At 42.1% G+C, this 20,034-nt stretch overlaps 2 protein-coding genes across 4 annotated transcripts in view; both read right to left on the bottom strand.

Annotated features, from left to right (window-relative positions):
* MCCC2 (methylcrotonyl-CoA carboxylase subunit 2) overlaps positions 1–1,691 on the bottom strand; it is a 37,422-nt gene extending 35,731 nt beyond the window's left edge. The window contains exon 1 of the mRNA XM_081212503.1: positions 1,465–1,691. Coding sequence (XP_081068629.1) covers positions 1,465–1,605 — 141 coding nt within the window. The 5' untranslated portion in view covers positions 1,606–1,691. The remainder of the gene's footprint in view (positions 1–1,464) is intronic.
* Positions 1,692–3,901: 2,210 nt separating this feature from the next.
* The window catches only part of BDP1 (BDP1 general transcription factor IIIB subunit), a 54,229-nt gene continuing 38,096 nt past the window's right edge, over positions 3,902–20,034 (bottom strand). For 2 of the 3 annotated variants that reach the window (XM_081212457.1, XM_081212459.1), the window contains exons 35-42: positions 16,590–16,755; positions 15,302–15,353; positions 13,198–13,396; positions 12,381–12,606; positions 10,262–10,304; positions 8,610–8,904; positions 7,377–7,608; positions 3,902–6,134 (exon numbers count right to left, since the gene is read on the bottom strand). In XM_081212457.1, coding sequence (XP_081068583.1) covers positions 6,012–6,134; positions 7,377–7,608; positions 8,610–8,904; positions 10,262–10,304; positions 12,381–12,606; positions 13,198–13,396; positions 15,302–15,353; positions 16,590–16,755 — 1,336 coding nt within the window. In that variant the 3' untranslated portion in view covers positions 3,902–6,011. The remainder of the gene's footprint in view (positions 6,135–7,376; positions 7,609–8,609; positions 8,905–10,261; positions 10,305–12,380; positions 12,607–13,197; positions 13,397–15,301; positions 15,354–16,589; positions 16,756–20,034) is intronic. The other variant, XM_081212458.1, reaches the window with a different exon arrangement.

Here is a 20,034-nt window from a genome sequence, read left to right as displayed (position 1 = left end):
CTCACTGATGTGGTCCAAAGGAAAGTAGAGCAATATATTGGGCACTAGCTTGGCTGTAGGAGTTGCCAGAAGGAAGCGTACAAGGCACTATCCAACTGTCACAGGGACTGTACTCCAGATTTGTGCAGAGCTTTAGCCTTTTCTTCTCCCAAACATATCCCACAAGTCAACAGAGGTTTAGAATCAGGGTTTTCTTTCTCTCGCGTTGACAATACCCACCTGTCCCTTTCTTCCCTTTACAGCACATGCAAAAACCGGCATTTAACCCTTGGAACCACTATTGGTCTTGTCTGCTCAATCCACCAGAGCCCGTCTTCGTATGCAGGCAAAGCCCTAACTCACTGAAGGTTTGAGACCCAACAGCTACCCCCACCTGGTTTAGCCGGTCAGCCAAAACTGTGAGTGTATGGGGTGTTAGGCAAGGGGTAGTACTTCTGGAGTAGTGTGTCCACCTTTGGTCGCCACCCTGCACTCAGCTCTCACCTGCGGCTCCTAGAAGCTGTCAGCATGCATGGTGCTTATGTTAGTGTAAAAAGCGGTAACAGATTGGGACCCAAGTTCCTGAAGGGAGTGCTTCTACCTTAAATCAAACTATTTGATTTGACTGCTGGTGGGGTCAAGGGGATCAGAGCATGTGACACCCATTTTGTACTAGGAATGAAATTCTAGTTTCTCTGAAGCATCCTCTCGGGTTCGCAACACGACTGCTCTAGAACATCTTTCCTTCAAAAAATGGGAGGCGGAGAGATTATGCTGCTTAGTGCTGCTCTTTGGAGAAATAGATCAGCCACCTTGTTGATAGCTCGTACAGTGGTACCTCAGGTTACATACGCTTCAGGTTACAGATTCCGCTAACGCAGAAATAGTGCTTCAGGTTAAGAACTTTGCTTTAGGATGAGAACAGAAATTGTGCTCCGACGGCACGGCAGCAGCAGGAGGCCCCATTAGCTAAAGTGGTGCTTCAGGTTAAGAACAGTTTCAGGTTAAGTATGGACCTCCGGAACGAATTAAGTACTCAACCAGAGGTAGCACTGTAGTTGTAAGAATGAGCTTCTGCTCCACTACACCGCTGCCTATCTCCCTGCCAAGCTAGGCTAATGTGGCAAGAAGGCGTGGCAGCTGTTACGCTGCCAGTGAGAGAAAATGGCAAGTGTGAAGCTATGGGACGAGACTTCCACGCTGATTCGGACTACCTTTAGGACCTACACTCCGAATTGCTAGGCATGGTTCTCCGTATTGGGAAGAAGGCTTCTAGCCACTAGAAAGGCACACAAGCCCCGTCTTTCCCTCCCTTTTTAAACGAAGACCGCGTCAGGTACGAGCAAGCGAAGGTGCGCATCGAGGAAACCCACGCGAGCTCACCTGAGAGCCCTTCCGCGCGCGCGCGTGTAGACTACCTCAACCTCCTTTAAAATAAAAGGAAAAAAAACAAAAGGAACGGGTCTCCTCCCCTCCTCGGCCTACCTGATAAACCGGGGAGGCGACGTCGGGCTGAGAGCCCACCGTGGCCACCTTGTCCCCATGGTAAGCGCGGCGGAGGGCGGCCGCGGCCGCGCGCGGGCAGCGAAAGAGCGTGCAGACGCGGCATTTCAGGCCCGGTAACATCGCGGCGGCCGAGGGTGGAAGGGCGGGCGGCGGAGGAACAACTTCCCGGGCCTGGGACCAACCTCACGGCCACTCCCCCCGCGTCGCCCAATAGAGAGACGGAGCGAGGCCTAGGCGGCACGAGGCCTTCCCCTCGCCAGGCGCCGCCTGCTTCTTCCTGGTACCTCAGACCAATGGAAGAGGCAGGCGAAGGGAACAGGAGGGGATTGTGGAAACCGACAAGCCGGCCCTCTCTCGCCCTCGGTTCCAAATCCCTTCCCGTCTTCCTGAGGAGTGTCTTTTTTCCGTCCCTTTAAAAGAAGGCTGCCTTCTTTTCGGGGCAACGTTCTTCTGACTTTTTAGCAGGCGTGCGAGTGGCAGAAGTTCACACCAGCTTTGTGGTGCTGCGTGGAGAAGTTTTGGCCCTTTAGTGTTTCCCAAACTTGGGTCTCCAGCTGTTTCTGCTATCATCCCTGACCACTGCTAGCTAGGGATGGTGGGAGTTGTAGCCCCAAAACAGCTGGAGACCCAAACAAAACATCCTACCCTATAGGAAAATTAATGGCCAGCCATACAGACTTTCAAATAAAAAGGAAGAAGTGCAAACAGCAGTAGCCTATGAAACTGGATTGGTGCTTTCTGTTAAGCATGGAGAGAGAAATAGGTTTTGCATACAATTATGTAATAGGCACAACAGGTCTATAAATAGAATGAAGTGATCAATATATTTGACCCAAGTGAGCAAGACACTGCTTTGAGCAGGGCAAATTGATTTTTGACAAGTCCACAAATTTCCTTTTTAAATAAACTTAATATATGTCCATGAAGCTTAGCACAGCCCTAAAGCATACAGCATTTTGGATGCATGTAGAAGGCTGCCATTTCCACCTTCCAAACAATGCTGGGCCATTCAAAAAGATACATTTGGTAGATAAACTAGGCACAAATTTATTATCAACCTATGTAGCGTATATATTGAGAATATTGTGAATATAGACCAGCCATAAATTGGCAGTTATAGAGCAGCAAATTGAAGGGGAAGAAATGGAGGCACAGAGAGCTTTACTTTCTTGGGTTCCATGATCACTGCAGAGGGTGACAGCATTCACAAAATTAAGACACCTGCTTCTTGGGAGAAAAGCGATGACAAACCTAGACAGCAACTTAAAAAGCAGAGACATCACCTTGCCAACAAAGGTCCGGATAGTTAAAGCTATGGTTTTCCCAGTAGTGATGTATGGAAGTAAGAGCTGGACCATAAAGAAGGCCGATCGCCAAAGAATTGATGCTTCTGAATTATGGTGCTGGAGGAGACTCTTAAGAGTCCCGTGGACTGCAAGAAGATCAAACCTATCCATTCTGAAGGAAATCAGCCCTGAGTGCTCACTGGAAAGACAGATCGTGAAGCTGAGGCTCCAATACTTTGGCCACCTCATGAGAAGACTCCCTGGAAAAGACCCTGATGTTGGGAAAGATGGATGGCACAAGGAGAAGGGGACGACAGAGGACGAGTTGGTTGGACAGTGTTCTCGAAGCTACCAGCATGAGTTTGACCAAACTGCGGGAGGCAGTGGAAGACAGGAGTGCCTGGCGTGCTCTGGTCCATGGGGTCACGAAGAGTCAGACACGACTAAACAACAGAGCAGTAGGTACAGAACACTGTCCACAATCTTCACAGAGCCTACTGTTGTTATTACACATGGCAAACAGAACTTGCTGTCGGTATTATCTTGTTGCTGCTGGCTAAGAGACACTTCATCTGCTCTTGACTAGTCTCAAAAACTCACTGTCTTAACAGGGATAACAATCTGTAGACACAGCTAGTTCTCTTAGACATACAATTTGTTAAAGCTAGATCACTTGCAATTTTGCAGAAAAACAAACTAGTTCTAAACAAAAACAATTAGGGCAAATCTTTTAATTATCTCACTATCTCTACAGACAGGCACTGATCTGATCCACACTTGCTCATATTCAGGGGTTCTAGTACCATTTAAAAAAGGTAAAGGTAAAGGAAAGCCTGACAGTTAAGTCCAGTCGCGAACAACTCTGGGGTTGCGGTGCTCATCTCACTTTACCGGCCGAGGTACAGCTTCCGAGCCAATGTTTGTCTGCAGACAGTTTTCTCGGGTCATGTGGCCAGCATGACTAAGCCTCTTCTGGCGAAACCAGAGCAGTGCATGGAAATGCCGTTTACCTTCCCACCAGGGCGCTACCTATTTATCTACTTGCACTTTGATGTGCTTTCTAATTGCTAGGTTGGCAGTACCATTTACTGCACCCTAAATCACCAGCCTTTAAAGAAAGACTTAACAAGTTCAGTGGTACAAAATTATTTATTCACATAATTTACATATATAACACAAGCGCTACTAGCGCTTTCTTTGAAATAGAAAGCTTCCACAGGAACATTACACACAGTTGAGGGGAAAAAAGTGTGTCACACTTTCCAGGACAGCAACCCCTTATCATATTTTTATGCAAATGAAATGCTCTGTTTCTGAACCCAGCATATTTAGTTCCCTTCTGTCATTAAATATATACAATACTCATGAAAGAAATATGCATGTTTTAAAGACGTTTAAAAGGGATAACCAAGAAAACATGGTTTACAGTGAAAGCTAATAGGATCGATTGTTCTTTCCATTTAGCAAGGAAAGATAAGGCACCTTCTAGCTGAGCTTTTTATGTGATTTCTAAAAAACAGTTAGTTTTGCTTTGTAATTTAAAGCAATTCCAGCAAATTACATAAAAACGTATTTCATTATTTCAGCAGCCTCTTGTGTGTACATAATTTGAGAGTACATTATATCTCCTCCATGTGATTAACATGAAGTAACAGCATACTGGAACGGATTCCACTTTCTCTGAGTCTGTTGATCTAAATTTACATTTGGTAAATTATTCACATTTATTTGGCGCTCTTTTTTTTGTTCTATTTAGGGCTTCAGATATGACAGAATTGAAACAAAATTCAAATGCTCAAACCAGCAGGCAAATATAGACTTGTTAGCTTGAAAATTAAAATATTGGGCAGCGTGCAGTCGTGCGAATGGACTTTTACTTGTGCAATTGAGTTTCCCTTCTTTACTTTTCGACTTCACCTGGCCAAATCTGCTCCAGAGGATAGTCCAACCCACTCGAGCAGATTTGGATAGCATTTGGACAGTGTTTGTTCTGGCAGAGAACTGACACACTTAGTGGACATCCACTGATTTGCTACTGATAACTATATGATACGCTTTTAGAAAAAGTGAGGAGTCTGTAATGCTTCTGTTATCCAATTTAATAACATCGGTAATTTTGTTTTGGGATGATATATGGTCACAAACAGATGATTTGGGAAAGAGAAGCAGCTGCAAAATTGTATGCTTAGTTGGACAATTGCAAGTGAGAACAACTACTTCCAAGTATTTGCAAATATTAATATTTATGCGGAAATGTAGAATAAAGTTATATTCAGTTGCTAATTGCAGTAAAGGAGATGAGCAATATTTGGTATCCAAATCACTAGGTTCAAGAAAAATGCAGAGAAAACAGGACACCTTTCTCAGAATGAGCACAACTGATTTAGACAGGTTTCCCCAAAAATGTCACATGGAAGTTGTGCCTTGTAGCAAAATCATCGCCAACCAAGGCTATAAACAGGGAAGGACAGAAGTCAAAAGTCTAAACAGGTAACAAAAGTGGGGGAGGGAACCAGTAATAATCATGATATATTATCCTTTTATATATTGGGGCTGATTTTATTCTTGAACATCCAATTTCTCCTTGTCAGTGGGTGTTTGATGGGTCGTTTTATGCTTTTCATTGTTTTTAGCTTTTTCATTTAAAATTTAGTGCTTAGAAGTAGAGTAATATTAAATTCCTCTTTTATCTCCAGGACAGACAGAACTAACTTGGCATAGTTAAAATTTCTATACATTCAACTTAAATAAATATTTTTTTCATGTTTATCTCTGTACATTGAAATTAAACATTACATTTTTGAACAAATTCACATAGGCATTTGTTATAAAATAATAACATTAATAAGATGACTAAAATCAGAACTTGGCTTATTTTATGATCCACATCCCATAAACATTTACTTCACAAAAAGAAGTAAAGATAATTTACAGCCCCCACAAACATGAGCATTATATTTAGATGGTGTCTGCTCATTCTTCATGGCATTTCTCAAGTGTAGCCATGCATCTAGAAACTACTTGTACCAAAATAAAACACAGATCTGGTGCTGTTCTTGCGAGTATCTTGGAACTTAAGAGAGTTGTGTTTTCTTCAGTGTTTCCAAATGATAGATTATTCATAGTAAAAGGAAAATAATTCTGCATTAAATGTAAAGGCCAACTGAAAACTTGTGACTAGTCAATTACATTACTGCTACAGTGCATTCTTGGATGCCAGGCATTTGATAAGCTCCTCAGTTATTCTGAATCATCCACCTCCATAAAAATATCCCCAAAGAAATATTCTGAGATCCTGGTTGGCTCTTCTTCTTTTTCCTGCTCCTTAGTAATGCCTTCCTTTTCAGATAACTCAGATAAAATCTACAAGAAAAACAAACAAATAAAAGCAACAGATATGAAATATGTAAATGTTAAATGTATGCCTAATAAACCAACATCTGCTAGGAGTGCATGATTTTGCTCACTTGTTTCAGAATATAATTTTCTATACAAATCACACTGCAGTAGCTATTCTAAAACATTTTTTAAATGGACTGAATCCAAAAGTGGCTCTTGCTTGAGAGTCTGTCCATGAACAGAAGTGCTTTTGATCCAATGGTGAATTCTACTTGGAAAGGAGGCAGGGAAGAGGTGGGTTGTTTTTTTCCAATTTCACATGTCCTCTGCAGCACCATGCAACACCTCTCACACTGTTGTGGGAGTGTCTCCAAACTCTTCAGAGCAGATTTGTGGAACTGGGGGCAGTGGAGGGGGGGTCTCTTAGAACACTCTTTCCGTGACAGGAGCTCTGTTCAGGGAAGCTTTAGATTCAGCCCAATAAAAAAGAGATTCCCTTATTGACTAAAGCAGTATAGCCAGTAGTCTTTACAGCAGGGGTAGAGAAATGTTGCTCAACTACAACTCCCATCATTCATAACAATTGGCTATGCTGGCTAGGGCTGATGGGAGTTGGGAGTCCAACAAGGGCCACAGGTTCCCTGTCTCTGCTCTATAACTTCACTGATTTGAAGTAATTCAAACCTTGCTTTATCACGATGTAGAGCCACAAAGCATAACCAGACTGCACACGGTGACATGGTCTTTAAAAAATACCTTCTGAAGAAAAACATTTATTTCACTCTCTGCATAGGTTTTTGACACAGCTACAGGGCAATGAAGTTTTGTTTCTGGCTTAATTGTTTACTTTTCCATGGACACCATGTTTGTTTGTTTTATAAAATTTATACACTGCTTGATTGTAAAAAAAAAACCCTTTAAAGCAGTTTGGAGCCTACTGTATATGTTTCTGGAAGAACTAAGTAACTAAAAGACCAAGGAGGTTGTGGAGAACTAATTACTGTTAAATTTTTATAAATAAGTTAAACAAAAATTTGCTAGAGATTTAAAGACAGGCAGTGCCTGTCTTTAAAAGGCCATGCAGGTCTACATTCCATCAGTCACAAAGTGAAACAATTCATACAAAATATGGCCTAACTACTAAAGCACCTTTCTGTGTGCAACACAATGAGGAATGCACTAATAAATGAAGAACTGGACATTATCTTACGAGCTGCGGAGTTCAACACACTTTAATAGATGATGTGTAGATATAATCATGCATACCTGAACAGTAGAGGAGCTTCCATTCTCACAGTTGGAGGTTGATGGAAACGAACTATTTTCTTGAGTATCTTCCTTGTTGTTTGAGGACAACTTTGGAAATTCAACAGTGCTTTCAGAGACCAATATATGAGGTTCCTGGAGAGGCTGTTTACTCCCTTTACTAGTTACTTCATCATCACTATTATTATTTTTGCAAATTAAAGGTAAAAATCCCAGAGATCTTTTATATGACCTATTCAATACAAAAATAATACAAATGTCAAGATAAATTGTCCGACATATGGTGATAATAATGATAGTTTTTTAAAAAACACAACCCTCTCATAGGAATCACAGCATTGCAGAGTTGGAAGGGATCCCAAGGGTTATTCTAGCTCAATGCCTAGCAATGCAAGAATCCTGCTAACAGTCACCCATGGGTGGGCTTGAGCCATCAACCTTCTGGTTAACAGCCAGATGCACTGACCCATTGTGCCACAGGGTGACTAAGACTTCTTAAGATTGATTTTAAAAAGAAAACAATAAAACACTTTCCCCTCATCTGGATTAACTTTTCTGCTGTACAGTGGTACCTCAGGTTAAGGACTTAATTCGTTCCGGAGATCTGTTCTTAACCTGAAACTGTTCTTAACCTGAAGCACCACTTTAGCTAATGGGGCCTCCTGCTGCTGCCGTGCCGCCGGAGCACAATTTCTCTTCTCATCCTGAAGCAAAGTTCTTAACCCGAGGTACTATTTCTGGGTTAGCAGAGTCTGTAACCTGAAGCGTATGTAACCCGAGGTACCACTGTATATGGTACAGAATCGGGAGCTAGTCAACTCCTTTGGTGGTATTACTACTTGATATTGTGTTCATGTGAGGTTATTCTACCGCTTGCATTGGGTTTACATAGTACTTTAGTCTCCTCTGCACCTTGTTAGCAGTAAAGCAGTTTTATTGCAGACCTTAGTGCATTGGTAAAGGACCCCTGGATGGTTTAGTCCAGTCAAATTCAACTATGGTGTGCGGTGCTCATCTCTGCTTTCAGGCCAAAGGAGCTGGCGTTGATCTGCACACAGCTTTTCCGGGTCATGTGGCCAGCATGCCTAAACTGAATCTTGTGCCATGGGACACCATGACAGAAGCCAGAGCGCACGGAAACACCGTTTAGTGATGAGCACATGTGGCTGTTTCAACACTACTACAAAGTGGGGGAGCAGCATAGCATACTAAAAACAGCTACTAAATAAGTACCTGGATAATTGTATTTTTGGAATGACTGCTGTGCCTCCAGCTTGCTCTGATTGTACAGATTTACAGGTTTCAACCGAGTTTTTCTGTTTTTCACTTGTTTCTGATTTTCTTGCATGGAGTGTCCTTGACACTTGGTCACCAGTAGCAGCTGCTTCATCAAGGAGCCCAGCCCCTAAATTCAGAGAAGATTGAGGGTTCTCTCTTTCCATTACTTTTACCTCCGTAGATTTAGGTACTGGTCTAGAGGTGGAGGTGGTTTTCTTCTTTGAAACGTTCGATTTTCCTGACTTTTTCCCTTTTTTTAAAAAAAAAGACGACAGCAAATACAAATAAATAAGCAAAAAAATATAGAATCTGCTACTTGTATCTGCTACAGGGAAATTCCATTTTACTCTATACAAAACAACAAATTTGTCTCATTTCCCCACAAATAAGATATTCCCACAGAAATAGACATTCAGTAACATCAACACCAAGAGACAACAAGTTCTGTGAATCCAAAAGTGGCTATAGATGCATTTCTCAAACAGCATCTGCCCAACCACACGGCACACGAGGAACTACTTTTGAAACTAGAGGGTGAGTTTCAAAATCAGGAATCAGGTGGGTACTGACAGTTGAGTGCTTCTGCCACTGAAGACCTACATCTTCATCCAAGCTCACCAGCTGCTAGCATCTCTGGCTACTGCAATTGTAATAAATGTTTTATTGTTGTTTTACTGATGTGAATCTTTTGTTGTTATATGGTATATTTTTATTTTACTTATTGTCATGTAAACCACCACGGTATTTCTTTGAAATGAAAGATGATATGTAAGTAATTTAAAGAAAGATGTTTCTGATCTGGACGGAGGAATACCTCAAGGCCTGCCTCTCCCAATATGAACCAAGTCAGACCCAGCAAGCACCTGAAGTCCTTCTTTGAGTGCCTCCTCCATGAGAGATCTGGGAGGCCTATTCTGTGGTGGCTCCCCATTTGTGGAATGCTCTCCCCAGGGTGGTTCGTCTGGTGCCTTTTTATGCGCCAGGCAAAAACATTCCTCTTCTCCTAAGCCTTTGGCTAATTAAACTTATCTAAGGCCTTTTAAAGGGACGTGGGTGGCACTGTGGGTTAAACCACAGAGCCTAGGACTTGCCAATCAGAAGGTCAGTGGTTCCAACCCCCTCGACAGGGTGAGCTCCCGTTGCTCAGTCCCTGCTCCTGCCAACCCAGCAGGTCAAAAGCATGTCAAGTGCAAGTAGATAAATAGGTACCGCTCCGGCGGAAAGGTAAACGGTGTTTCCGTGCGCTGCTCTGGTTTGCCAGAAGCGGCTTAGACATGCTGGCCACATGACCCGGAAGCTGTACGCCGGCTCCCTCGGCCAATAAAGCGAGATGAGTGCCGCAACCCCAGAGTTGGCCACGACTGGACCTAATGGTCAGGGGTTATTGTTATTATGTTATGTATATTATAAACTGCCCTGTGATATTCTGATGCAATTTAATTAATTAATTCGGTATAGAAATTTAATTAATTAATTGATTAATAATGTCTGCTGTTAAAATAAAAATTCAATAATGCATTTGGGATGCTGATGTACATCAATAGCTAACTATAGAAAATCACATGTACTGTGCCTTTTTATGTGAAAACAATATAAATTTCACCTACCAGCAGCTTTCCTTGGTATACAACTTGATTTCATAGAGGCGCCCTGCATGAAAGGAAATATGAACATCAGTATAAGTTCATTTTCAGAAATATGATTCAAAAGGACAGTACAATTGCTTCTATTATTTAGACTGTGAAAGAACAGGGATTAAAATTTTTAATGATACATCAACTTCATTTCCTGAAGTAAGGCTGAATTAGTATTATTTGTCCCCCAATATATTTCAGTTAAGATATTTGGCTAAGGGTAAATGTGTTGAAACAGTTTACAAAATCCTTCATCTTGAATGGAAAAATACTACAGTACTTAACCTTAGGTTAAGTACTTAATTCATTCCGGAGGTACGTTCTTGACCTGAAACTGTTCTTAACCTGAAGCACCACTTTCGCTAATGGGGCCTCCTGCTGCTGCCGTGCTGCCGGAACACGATTTCTGTTCTCATCCGGAAGCAAAGTTCTTAACCCGAGGTACTATTTCTGGGTTAGTGGAGTCTGTAACCTGAAGCGTATGTAACCCAAGGTACCACTGTACATCTATTTGGGGATTCAAGATAACATCTATGCCAGTGGACTTCCAAAAATTTGCATGATGAACTAATTCATTTATGTACTTCCTAACCTGAACACTGCTTCCAGAAAACCATTTAGATTTGGGTTTTCAATTAATTGTTTTTCTAGTGTCTACTCTAAGGTGCCTAAAGCAGAAGTTCAGAGGAGACCATAAATTTATATATCCAACAAAATTTGTCTTGTAAAAGTTCTATTGTATAAGTGGAAGTCTGCTGTGGTAGCAGAACAGCAATGTTGGACACGACCCCATGTTTGTTCCCTGGTTCTCAAATGATTAAACATGGGGTCATGTTCAACACTGTTGTTCTGTTAGCACAACAGACTTCCACATGCAACAAAACTTTCCTTTCCTTTCCTGTGCACCCTCAAAATCTGCCCCGAGAGTTGGAGGACCTCCTGGAGCAGACTTTGAGGGTGCACAGGAAGATGAAAGGAAGGGGAAGTTCCACTGTGTACCTAGAACTCAGCACACACGGCACTGGATGCAACCTATAAAGTGGAAAACTAGGGTTTTATCTAATGTTGCAGCAGCGGGGTTCCAATGGCTCAACAGGACTTTTACTCTCCTCCTCCTACATCTCCCCCAAATCTGCTCAGGAAGATCTTCCAAATCTTCAGAGCTGATTTTGATGGTCCTCAGGGGACAGGAGGGAAAAAGGAAAATCCATTGTGCACATTTAAGCCCCTTGACCCAGTAAAGCTGCAGCATTGGGTATGACCCCTGATTTCCAAAACTAAATTTCCTGAGAGAAATTCTCATAGTTTAATTAATCTGCAGCATGTGTTTATGATATATTTTTATTTATTTTACCCATAGAAACATACAAAGAACATAACTTAAAACATGAATAAAGCTCAGTTCCACATACAAATACACAGCAAAAAAACACACAAGAATTACTCGACAAAATACAGCAGAAAGATAACAAATGCCACTATGATCTTTAATGTGACTACAGCAATAGCAGCTATGCATTATTAATTTAGATGGCAGATCCCACAACTCAATATAATAGCCGTAGCTAACCTTTTCAGGATGAAATTTCAAGTCATGTCTCTGGGGACATTTTGCACTGGCTTTCCTATGTGCACGTACCTAACAATTCTCCAAATTAAACAACCACAAAATAGAAATACAATGGAAACTAATTCTCAACTCAGTAGCCAAATTCTTTAACACCTGTGCTCAAAGTTCCCAAATGAGTGGTTTAAAACATTTGTTAATTTTAGATTTCTTCTTTGTAATAAATACCCTAAATAAATACATTTCTCAAAATGGAATGGACTACTGTGCATAAGAAAGCAGTCAAACATCAGAACATCCTAAAAAAATAAGCATGTTGTTTTCAATTGCAGCACTTCACCATAGTTCAGGGTTCTTAAAAATGGACTCTTTTCTATAGCTGCCATCAAAAAACAGCACTGAGACAGATTAGAAGTGCTTTCTCCATTCTTTTTTCATGCAGCCTCCCAAGTTTTCTTCACTCAGGCAACAGATAGCGAACCCAAAAAGTTCTAACTTTTGTGATTCTCTGAATTAATCTCTGACCTTATCGGTGCTTTCCAGGTTTCCCCCTACAGGAGAAGACAGTTTTTTCTTCTCAGGAGCATTCCCGCTTTCTTCAAGGGCTTCAGCATGCCTTTTCAGATTCTGCCAAGAGGTTGAACCAAGCTCTGCCAATTGTTCCAACGAGGCTTCCAGCAATCCTTCTGCCCTCGCAGTGTTGTCCAAAGAGACAGCATTTTCTTCCACAGCAGCTGTGACGGATCCAAAGCTGTACAAAGTTGCCATGCAAAAGTTGTGAAATTAGTGTTATTTAATTCAATGTAAATGTAATTCAAATTAAAACTCTCCTTAATGGCAATCATTTAATGCCCTTTGAAAGCTGCAATGCTTGTCTCCTTGACTTGGCAGAGGTTTCACTTAGACCAATGGGACCACAGTCCAAGTAACTAATGTATGCTTAGGACAGAGCAGTAAAAACTCCTCTTTTCCTGAAAGTCGCTCCTTGCCTTGAGCTCACAAGGAGACATTCTGTCCTTTGACAAGGTACAGTTCTAATCAGCTGGCAGTTCTAATAGTTTTATCATGAATAACTTGGCTGACCACAAGAAGAGGGGAAACATAGAGCCTATTTCATGTTCCCACAAGGAGAATCCCCTCAAAACTTTCATTTGTTAAAAGGGCAAATTCTCTTCCATAATATCCCTTTGAATCGGGCACAACTAATTTTTTTCAGCCAGAGGGCTATATTCCCATCTTGGACAATTCTCTGGGAGCTGCACACTCATCTAAGGGCACTACCATCTCCAGTCTTAAGTACATCCAAGAACATCAGTGCATATTAAAAGATAATATTACTTACTTATCTTCTCTTGCCACTTCTGTGGAGTTCAGATTGTCTGGGGTAAAAAAAACTGGTGCTGGAAGCAGCTGTTCAGACGTTTGTTGTAGCAAACCGGATCCGTCACTGCAATTCTCAGAACCAACGGAGATTTCCACCAATGTTAAAATGAAAGTTGGCTCCTCTTCCTTCGGATATTCTTCAACTCCAGCACTAACTACTAAGATACATATGTGGGGCAAATAAAAGATTAATAATATATAAAATAACATCGTTCTGCATGCTGTTACTCTATTCAAAAACCCTTGCAGTATTTTTTATTCATTTTCACAAGTAAAGTGATATGCAAGTGCTGTAAGAAGAGATTAAGGTTGCTCCATGCTCAACTACATAATGAATACAACTCTGGGCTGTATCCAATGGTGTTCAAACAGATGGCAAACTTCCACAGCAGATCTTCCCTTTCTCTGCCCCCTGCAGCCAGCCTTGATAGACAGTTGATAATGCTATGTACAACTTCCCTTCTTATAGGTAACCAGTAGCAACTGTAACACACATACAGTGGTGCCTCGCAAGACGAAAAGAATCCATTCCGCGAGTCTCTTCGTCTTGCGGTTTTTTCGTCTTGCGAAGCAAGCCCATTAGCGGCTTAGCGGATTAGCGCTATTAGCGGCTTAGCGGATCAGCTGATAAGCGGCTTAGCGGATCAGCTGATAAGCGGCTTAGCGGATCAGCTGTTAAGCGGCTTAGGATCAGCTGATAAGCGGCTTAGCGGCTTGGGGAAAAGGGGGGGAGGGGAAAAATCCCGCAGGAACTCGCAAGACATTTTCGTCTTGCAAAGCAAGCCCATAGGAAATTCGTTTTGCGAAGCACCTCCAAAACGGAAAACCCTTTCGTCTAGCGGGTTTTCCGTCATGCGAGGCATTCGTCTTGCGGGGCACTACTGTATTAGAGATATAGCCAAACAAATGGAATCCATATATCTTTAAAAATCATATATAATTAGACTACATTATACATTCTTTAATGTGACAACTCCAATTTTTATTCCTTAAATATTTATGCCTCACCTTACATTTATAAAAACATTCCTGACAGCTTATTAGTATAAGCATTAGCTATTACCAAAATAGCCGTTTTCTTAGTATCTTTTGTGTTCACAGAAGCAAACGCAAAGAAGCCTTATGTACAATGTTGAAGAACTAGTTATAATTAATTTTATTGCTACATGTAGTAGGGAAAGAAGGATTGCTACAGGCCATTCCAAGTGCCTATCCCACTGAATCTCCACACGTGGAAATCTTGTTTGCATAGCTTCTCGTAGCAAAACATTCCATGCACATAGACTCAAACTGAGTGATCAACATCCCACATAAAACTAGGAATTTGACAGCACAACTTGAATTCTACAAACTGTATTTTTCAAGAATGCATGGTACGTAAGGGAGATGCCAAGCGTGGCCATCAAGCAGACCTAAAGGCAGAGTCAGCAAGCTGCGGTCCCATGCCAGCCATAAAGGTAAAGGTAAAGGGGCCCCTGACCATTAGGTCCAGTCGTGACCGGCTCTGGGGTTGCGGCGCTCATCTCGCTTTACTTGGCCGAGGGAACCGGCGTACAGCTTCCGGGTCATGTGGCCAGCATGACTAAGCCACTTCTGGCGAACCAGAGCAGCGCACGGAAACGCTGTTTACCTTCCCGCCGGAGCGGTACCTATTTATCTACTTGCACTTTGACGTGCTTTCGAACTGCTAGGTTGGCAGGAGCAGGGACCGAGAAATGGGAGCTCACCCCTTCTGATCGGCAAGTCCTAGGCTCTGTGGTTTAACCCACAGCGCCACCCGCGTAGGCAATAAAATTAATCAGAACTGGTCGTAACAGTGTTTCAAAGGGAGAACTCTTAAATCTTCACCAAAGCATTGATGTATAAGCCCATTACATGCTTCAGTCTGAGACATCTTAATGATACCTAGTTCCAGGGGAGGGGAGGTTATGGTGATCCACATTTGCATTTCTCTCTTCTTCTTTTTAATCTAACTTGTAAATGACGAGTGCATAACGAATATTTACGTTAAGCTAGTTCCCTAAAGCAGCAAATATGTGATCATAAAACAGTGTAAAATGTACCTGCAGCCATCTCTGTGGTGGATGAAATACTGGAACACTTGGCTGCTTCAGTCTGGCAATGAAAAAATCACAATAAAAATCACAAGCTTGCCAAATAACACTAATGCTCAGAAGACAAAAGGGAAAAATAAAGCAATGAAAAATTATTGATAATTGCTTTAAAAGGAATACATATTTTTATCCATGTTGTTTCCCTCTGCCAAGCCACCTGGAAAAAAATGTTTTAGAAGAGTGGAGTAAAAATGCCTTTTAAAATAAATAAACATGATCTCCTCCTTTGAAAGAACATCACTAAGAAATAAAGGAAAGAGACTTGGCAAAAGTTGTAACCCAAAAGAAAGAATTTTTGACTGGAAACATGTACTATTAGGAAATAAAATCTTGCTTATAAATTTACCTTATAACTACATGGAAACGAACAACTTTGGCCTATAGCACAATCTTTGCCTGAAGTGACTCACAGAAAAGATTGCTCAATAACTCAAAGAAAATTAATTCCTTCAATTATTCTAATTACTGAAGTGTTCATCCAAACCCACAGAGCTTGAGGCTGCTTCACTGATGACATTTTCCTACAGTATTTTTGCACATTTACAACAAAAGTTAGTTTAAATGCTTGTCAGAAGAACAGTCTGACATGCCTTTTGTGTGAAGACCATTGAAGACAAATAAAAAAAAAGATTGCTCAAGCCCCCAAATTCAAAGCAACATTAAAAAAAAATAGAAAATACAGTTTAGCAACAAACAAGCAGGGATGCGGAAACCATTTGTGGAAAAAGAGATCTAGTAGGAGGAAAGAATATCCTGTCCTGATTCCAACAAGGAACCCACAAGGCAGCAATATGACTGCAGTGTCACAGATAGTCCTAAGTGACTAACGTGCTCTAATAAAGGCTGAGAGGTGACCTGAGGCCTTATGACACACAGTCCACCCCCTCAAGCCCTACCACCTTGTTCAAAAAACAGTTTCTCTTGAAGGGTCGGTCCAGTCCAGTTCCTCAGCCAATAGCAGTCTTTGTATTGGCCAGCTCCTCCTGAGAATGAGGGCTAGGGCCATGACTGAGACATAGACAGACAATATACATATAAGCAGGGATGTCGTTTGTGCAATAACTATCAGGAACATTCAGAATGTACTACTGTATTCAGAGTGGCTTCTATCTATAATGGTTCTCTGTGTGTGCGTGGGTGGGTGGGTGGGTGGGTGCGCACGCACGCGTGCTTGAAGCAGCTTCCTCCTTTTATTCTCTCCCTTAAGATAGCAGTTTTAGTTATATAAAATATATACCTGTGCAGGTTCAATTGCCAACAACTGGTGCTCAGCAGGAGCAGAAACTTGGACACTGATGTTTGTGCTGCAGCCACCGGGTGGTTCAGGAGGGTCTGCTTCTGGAGAAACTTCTGAAGCAGTTAACAGTGATGCAACTTCCCAAGTCTCTCTCACCGTGTTGTCTCTTTGGAAAAATTAAGCCAGTTTCACTTCATAAAATGTTTATCAGTTAAATGTTTTCATGCTGCATTGCTTTGAAACAAATGGTGCCAGGTTTACAGTCACTGTTTGTCAAAGTGATTAAAAGTACTATTAACCGTTCCATATATAAGTTCAGCTAATAAAAAATACAATGTCTTAAAGTGTCTTCCTCAAGTATCTTAAAGATGTTTTATTATTCTCACATCTCAAAAGTTACTTGGGTGAGATGATGTGGCTTAACAATTAAAGATGCTATTTTCCTTTCTTTTCTCTAAAAATGACACCCTCTTTAAATATAGAACCAGTAAATGTGCAGTTGCATATTTTCCCATAATTCTAGTCAACTATATACTGGATATGCTCCTATTCTAATGGTCATCTTTATTTATTGCATTAGCCGTGTGGCCATAGCATAATATACATTGAGATAACAACATAAAATAGGGGTGGGGAGGTAAAGGTAGATATCGTCCTGGGCGATTACTTTAACAAACAAACAAACAAAAAACAACTGTTGAGGCTGGAGGAGGACCGTTAAAGGGTCCTTCAGCTCCTCAGATATGTCCTAGTTCGATTGTCCTTGTACAATAAGGCTACTTGGGACTTCGTTCGGTTGTGCGGCGTATCGACTGCAGCTGTGGTGTTAAAGAAGACGTTGGTGCCGCTTTCCTCTTCATCACACTAAGCAGGAAGTTTGCTGTCATCTCGGTAATCCAACAATCAGAATCCTGCAGAAAGAGGGACACTATCCAAGGCTGGATTGGGAGATGAAGCTTATTCACTAGGGGGGTTAAAAACCGAGATCTTTCATCTGTCCAGTTGGGACAGAAGAGCATTACATCGTCCATAGTCTCCAGGGCCGTGTCATTACAAGAGCATGTTCTATTTGCAATGGGAACTCTGGAATAACGACCCGACAGAACTGCTGTAGGAAAACAGTTGAGACGGGCACAGGTAAAGGCCCTACGCTTAGCCTCCGAAGAAATTGTGAAGCAGTATAGAGGGATCCCTTCAGGGGGTAGAATAGCTAGGGCTAGGCCTGAACACGGTCCTCTTGCATAGGAAGCTGTGTTAGAAAAATCAAGTTGCTGTAGTTTCTTTTTAATTAGAGGTAGGGCCGCCGGGCTGATACACTCTAAGTTAAGGACAGTTTTACAGTTCAAATTGAGAAGAGAGCGGAATTTGAGGTTAATTGTAGTTTTCCAAGGAGAATTATGAATATCTCTTAGGATCAGATTGGAAAAACCACCTCTAATTCGAGCATCCGATGTTAGTAGGTGGAAGCTGTAGGAAATGGCTCGGCTCCATGCTCGTTTAACAATTGAGGACTGGGCGAACTCGAGTCGTAGGGCTGCACCTGAGACACATCTCGGGACGCCAGAAAGAGATCTCAGAAACATATGAAGTGGGCGATCCAAGTTACCTGATATTGCTGTAGTCCATACTTCGCATCCATATAATAATTTTGGGACAACTTTGGCATTAAATATTTGAATTGCTGCTGGAAGGTGTTTGCCGCCCTTCTGGTGGTAAAATCGGACAATGGCGTTAGAGGTCGTGGTTGCGGCAAGAAAAGCAGATTGTAGATGGGTGGTCCAGGAGAGATTATAAGTGAATATTACGCCTAGATATTTAAAGGCTTTTACCTTTTCTAAGTAGCCACCTGTGATCTTAAGCGGCTCCAATTTGAGTTTGCGGGAACGAGTGAAGTGGAGGACTTTCGATTTTTTATAATTAATATTAAGAGCTTCCGCCTTACAATAGGCGATAAATGCGTTAACTGCGTTTGCTAGATCCGCAGCTGTTCTGGATAAGATGACAGCATCATCAGCATAGAAAAGGGAAACAACAGGGTGGCCTGCTAAGTGAGGAGGGTACTTCGATGCTAGCTTCAAAGTGGAAATTGCATCGTGAAGATAGAGATTAAACAATAAAGGGGCCAAGAGACAACCTTGTCAGATGCCCTTGGCCGTTGGAAATGGAGTAGTGAGGGAGCCGTTTGGACCACTTCGGACGCGAGCTGTGGTGTTTGAATAAAGGGAAATAATTAGGGAGAGGAGGTGCGAATCAATTCCCAGATGGGCAAGTTTGGACCATAATCTCTGCCTAGGAATGGAATAAAGGCGGCCTCCAGGTCCATGAAAGCGGCAAATAGGTGGCCTTGCCTTGGAGCAGTGTATTTACTGGCAAGGTGATAGAGAGTTAGACAGTGGTCCATGGTTGACGCTGACTTTCGGAAACCAATCTGTTCCAGCGGTAAAATGTTCCTCTCCTGGACCCATGAGAGAAGTTCCTCCAATGAAACAGCGGCAAATATTTTCCCCGGGATGGATAATAAACTGATGGGGCGATAGTCCCTAGGGATGTTTGGCTGGCCGCCTTTGAAGATCGGAACTATTATAGCTTCTCTCCAGGAGTCGGGGATGTCTAGGGCGGAGGAGATAGCAGTGAATACAGGAGTCAGGTGTTCGCTCCACCAAAGAGGATCAGTCAGGAAAAGGTCTAACGGGACCATGTCTGGGCCGGGGGCCTTATTCCTTCGCATTGACATTATGATGTTGAAAATGCGAGTTGAGGTAAAGTTTATTGAGGAAGTGGGACTAAGAGAGCAGGAACAGAGGTCCGACGGGGACTGAGGGAGATCTGTAAGAAGATTTGGAGAAGCGAAACTGGTTGAATAATAGGCAATCCATTCATCAGCGGAAATCTGGGTAGCTGGATTGAATGGTGCCGAAGGTCTAACTAAGCGCCAGAAGGAGCGGGAGTCATGCCTTTCTACAGCCGAAGAATGGACCAAGCCTCAAGGATGTGCTGCTGTTTCTTGCGATGAATCATGTTTCTGTATGTTCTTTTAATATCTATGAGCTTTGCGCGGGTTTGGGGATCGTTGGAAAATTTGATGATTCTGACCATTTTCCTAATTCGCCTTCTTAGGGCTTTACATTCCTTGTCAAACCAAGGCGATTCAGAGAAAAGGCGTTGGTGAGTAGGCGAAATGGTGGTTATGTAAATTGTTGAGAAAGCATCAAGTAATGTCCGGTATTGATCAGCGGGCAGGATTGGATCAGAGGGAGCTGCAGGCATATCAAATGATTTTTGTATGTCCAGGGCAAGAGAGGAGCTGAGGCTTGTCCATTTCTTTGTTTTGTATACAGGGTGGCTTTGTACCATAGTTCTATAGTTTGATGGGACTCCTATTCTATAAAACACAATTTACTACATATTTCACATACAGCAGCTCAAGATATCTAAGAAAGAAGCC

Source organism: Podarcis bocagei (assembly GCF_964188305.1).
Source record: "Podarcis bocagei genome assembly, chromosome: 11".
NCBI classification, from domain to species: domain Eukaryota; kingdom Metazoa; phylum Chordata; class Lepidosauria; order Squamata; family Lacertidae; genus Podarcis; species Podarcis bocagei.
This window is presented reverse-complemented; position numbering and strand designations above follow the sequence as displayed.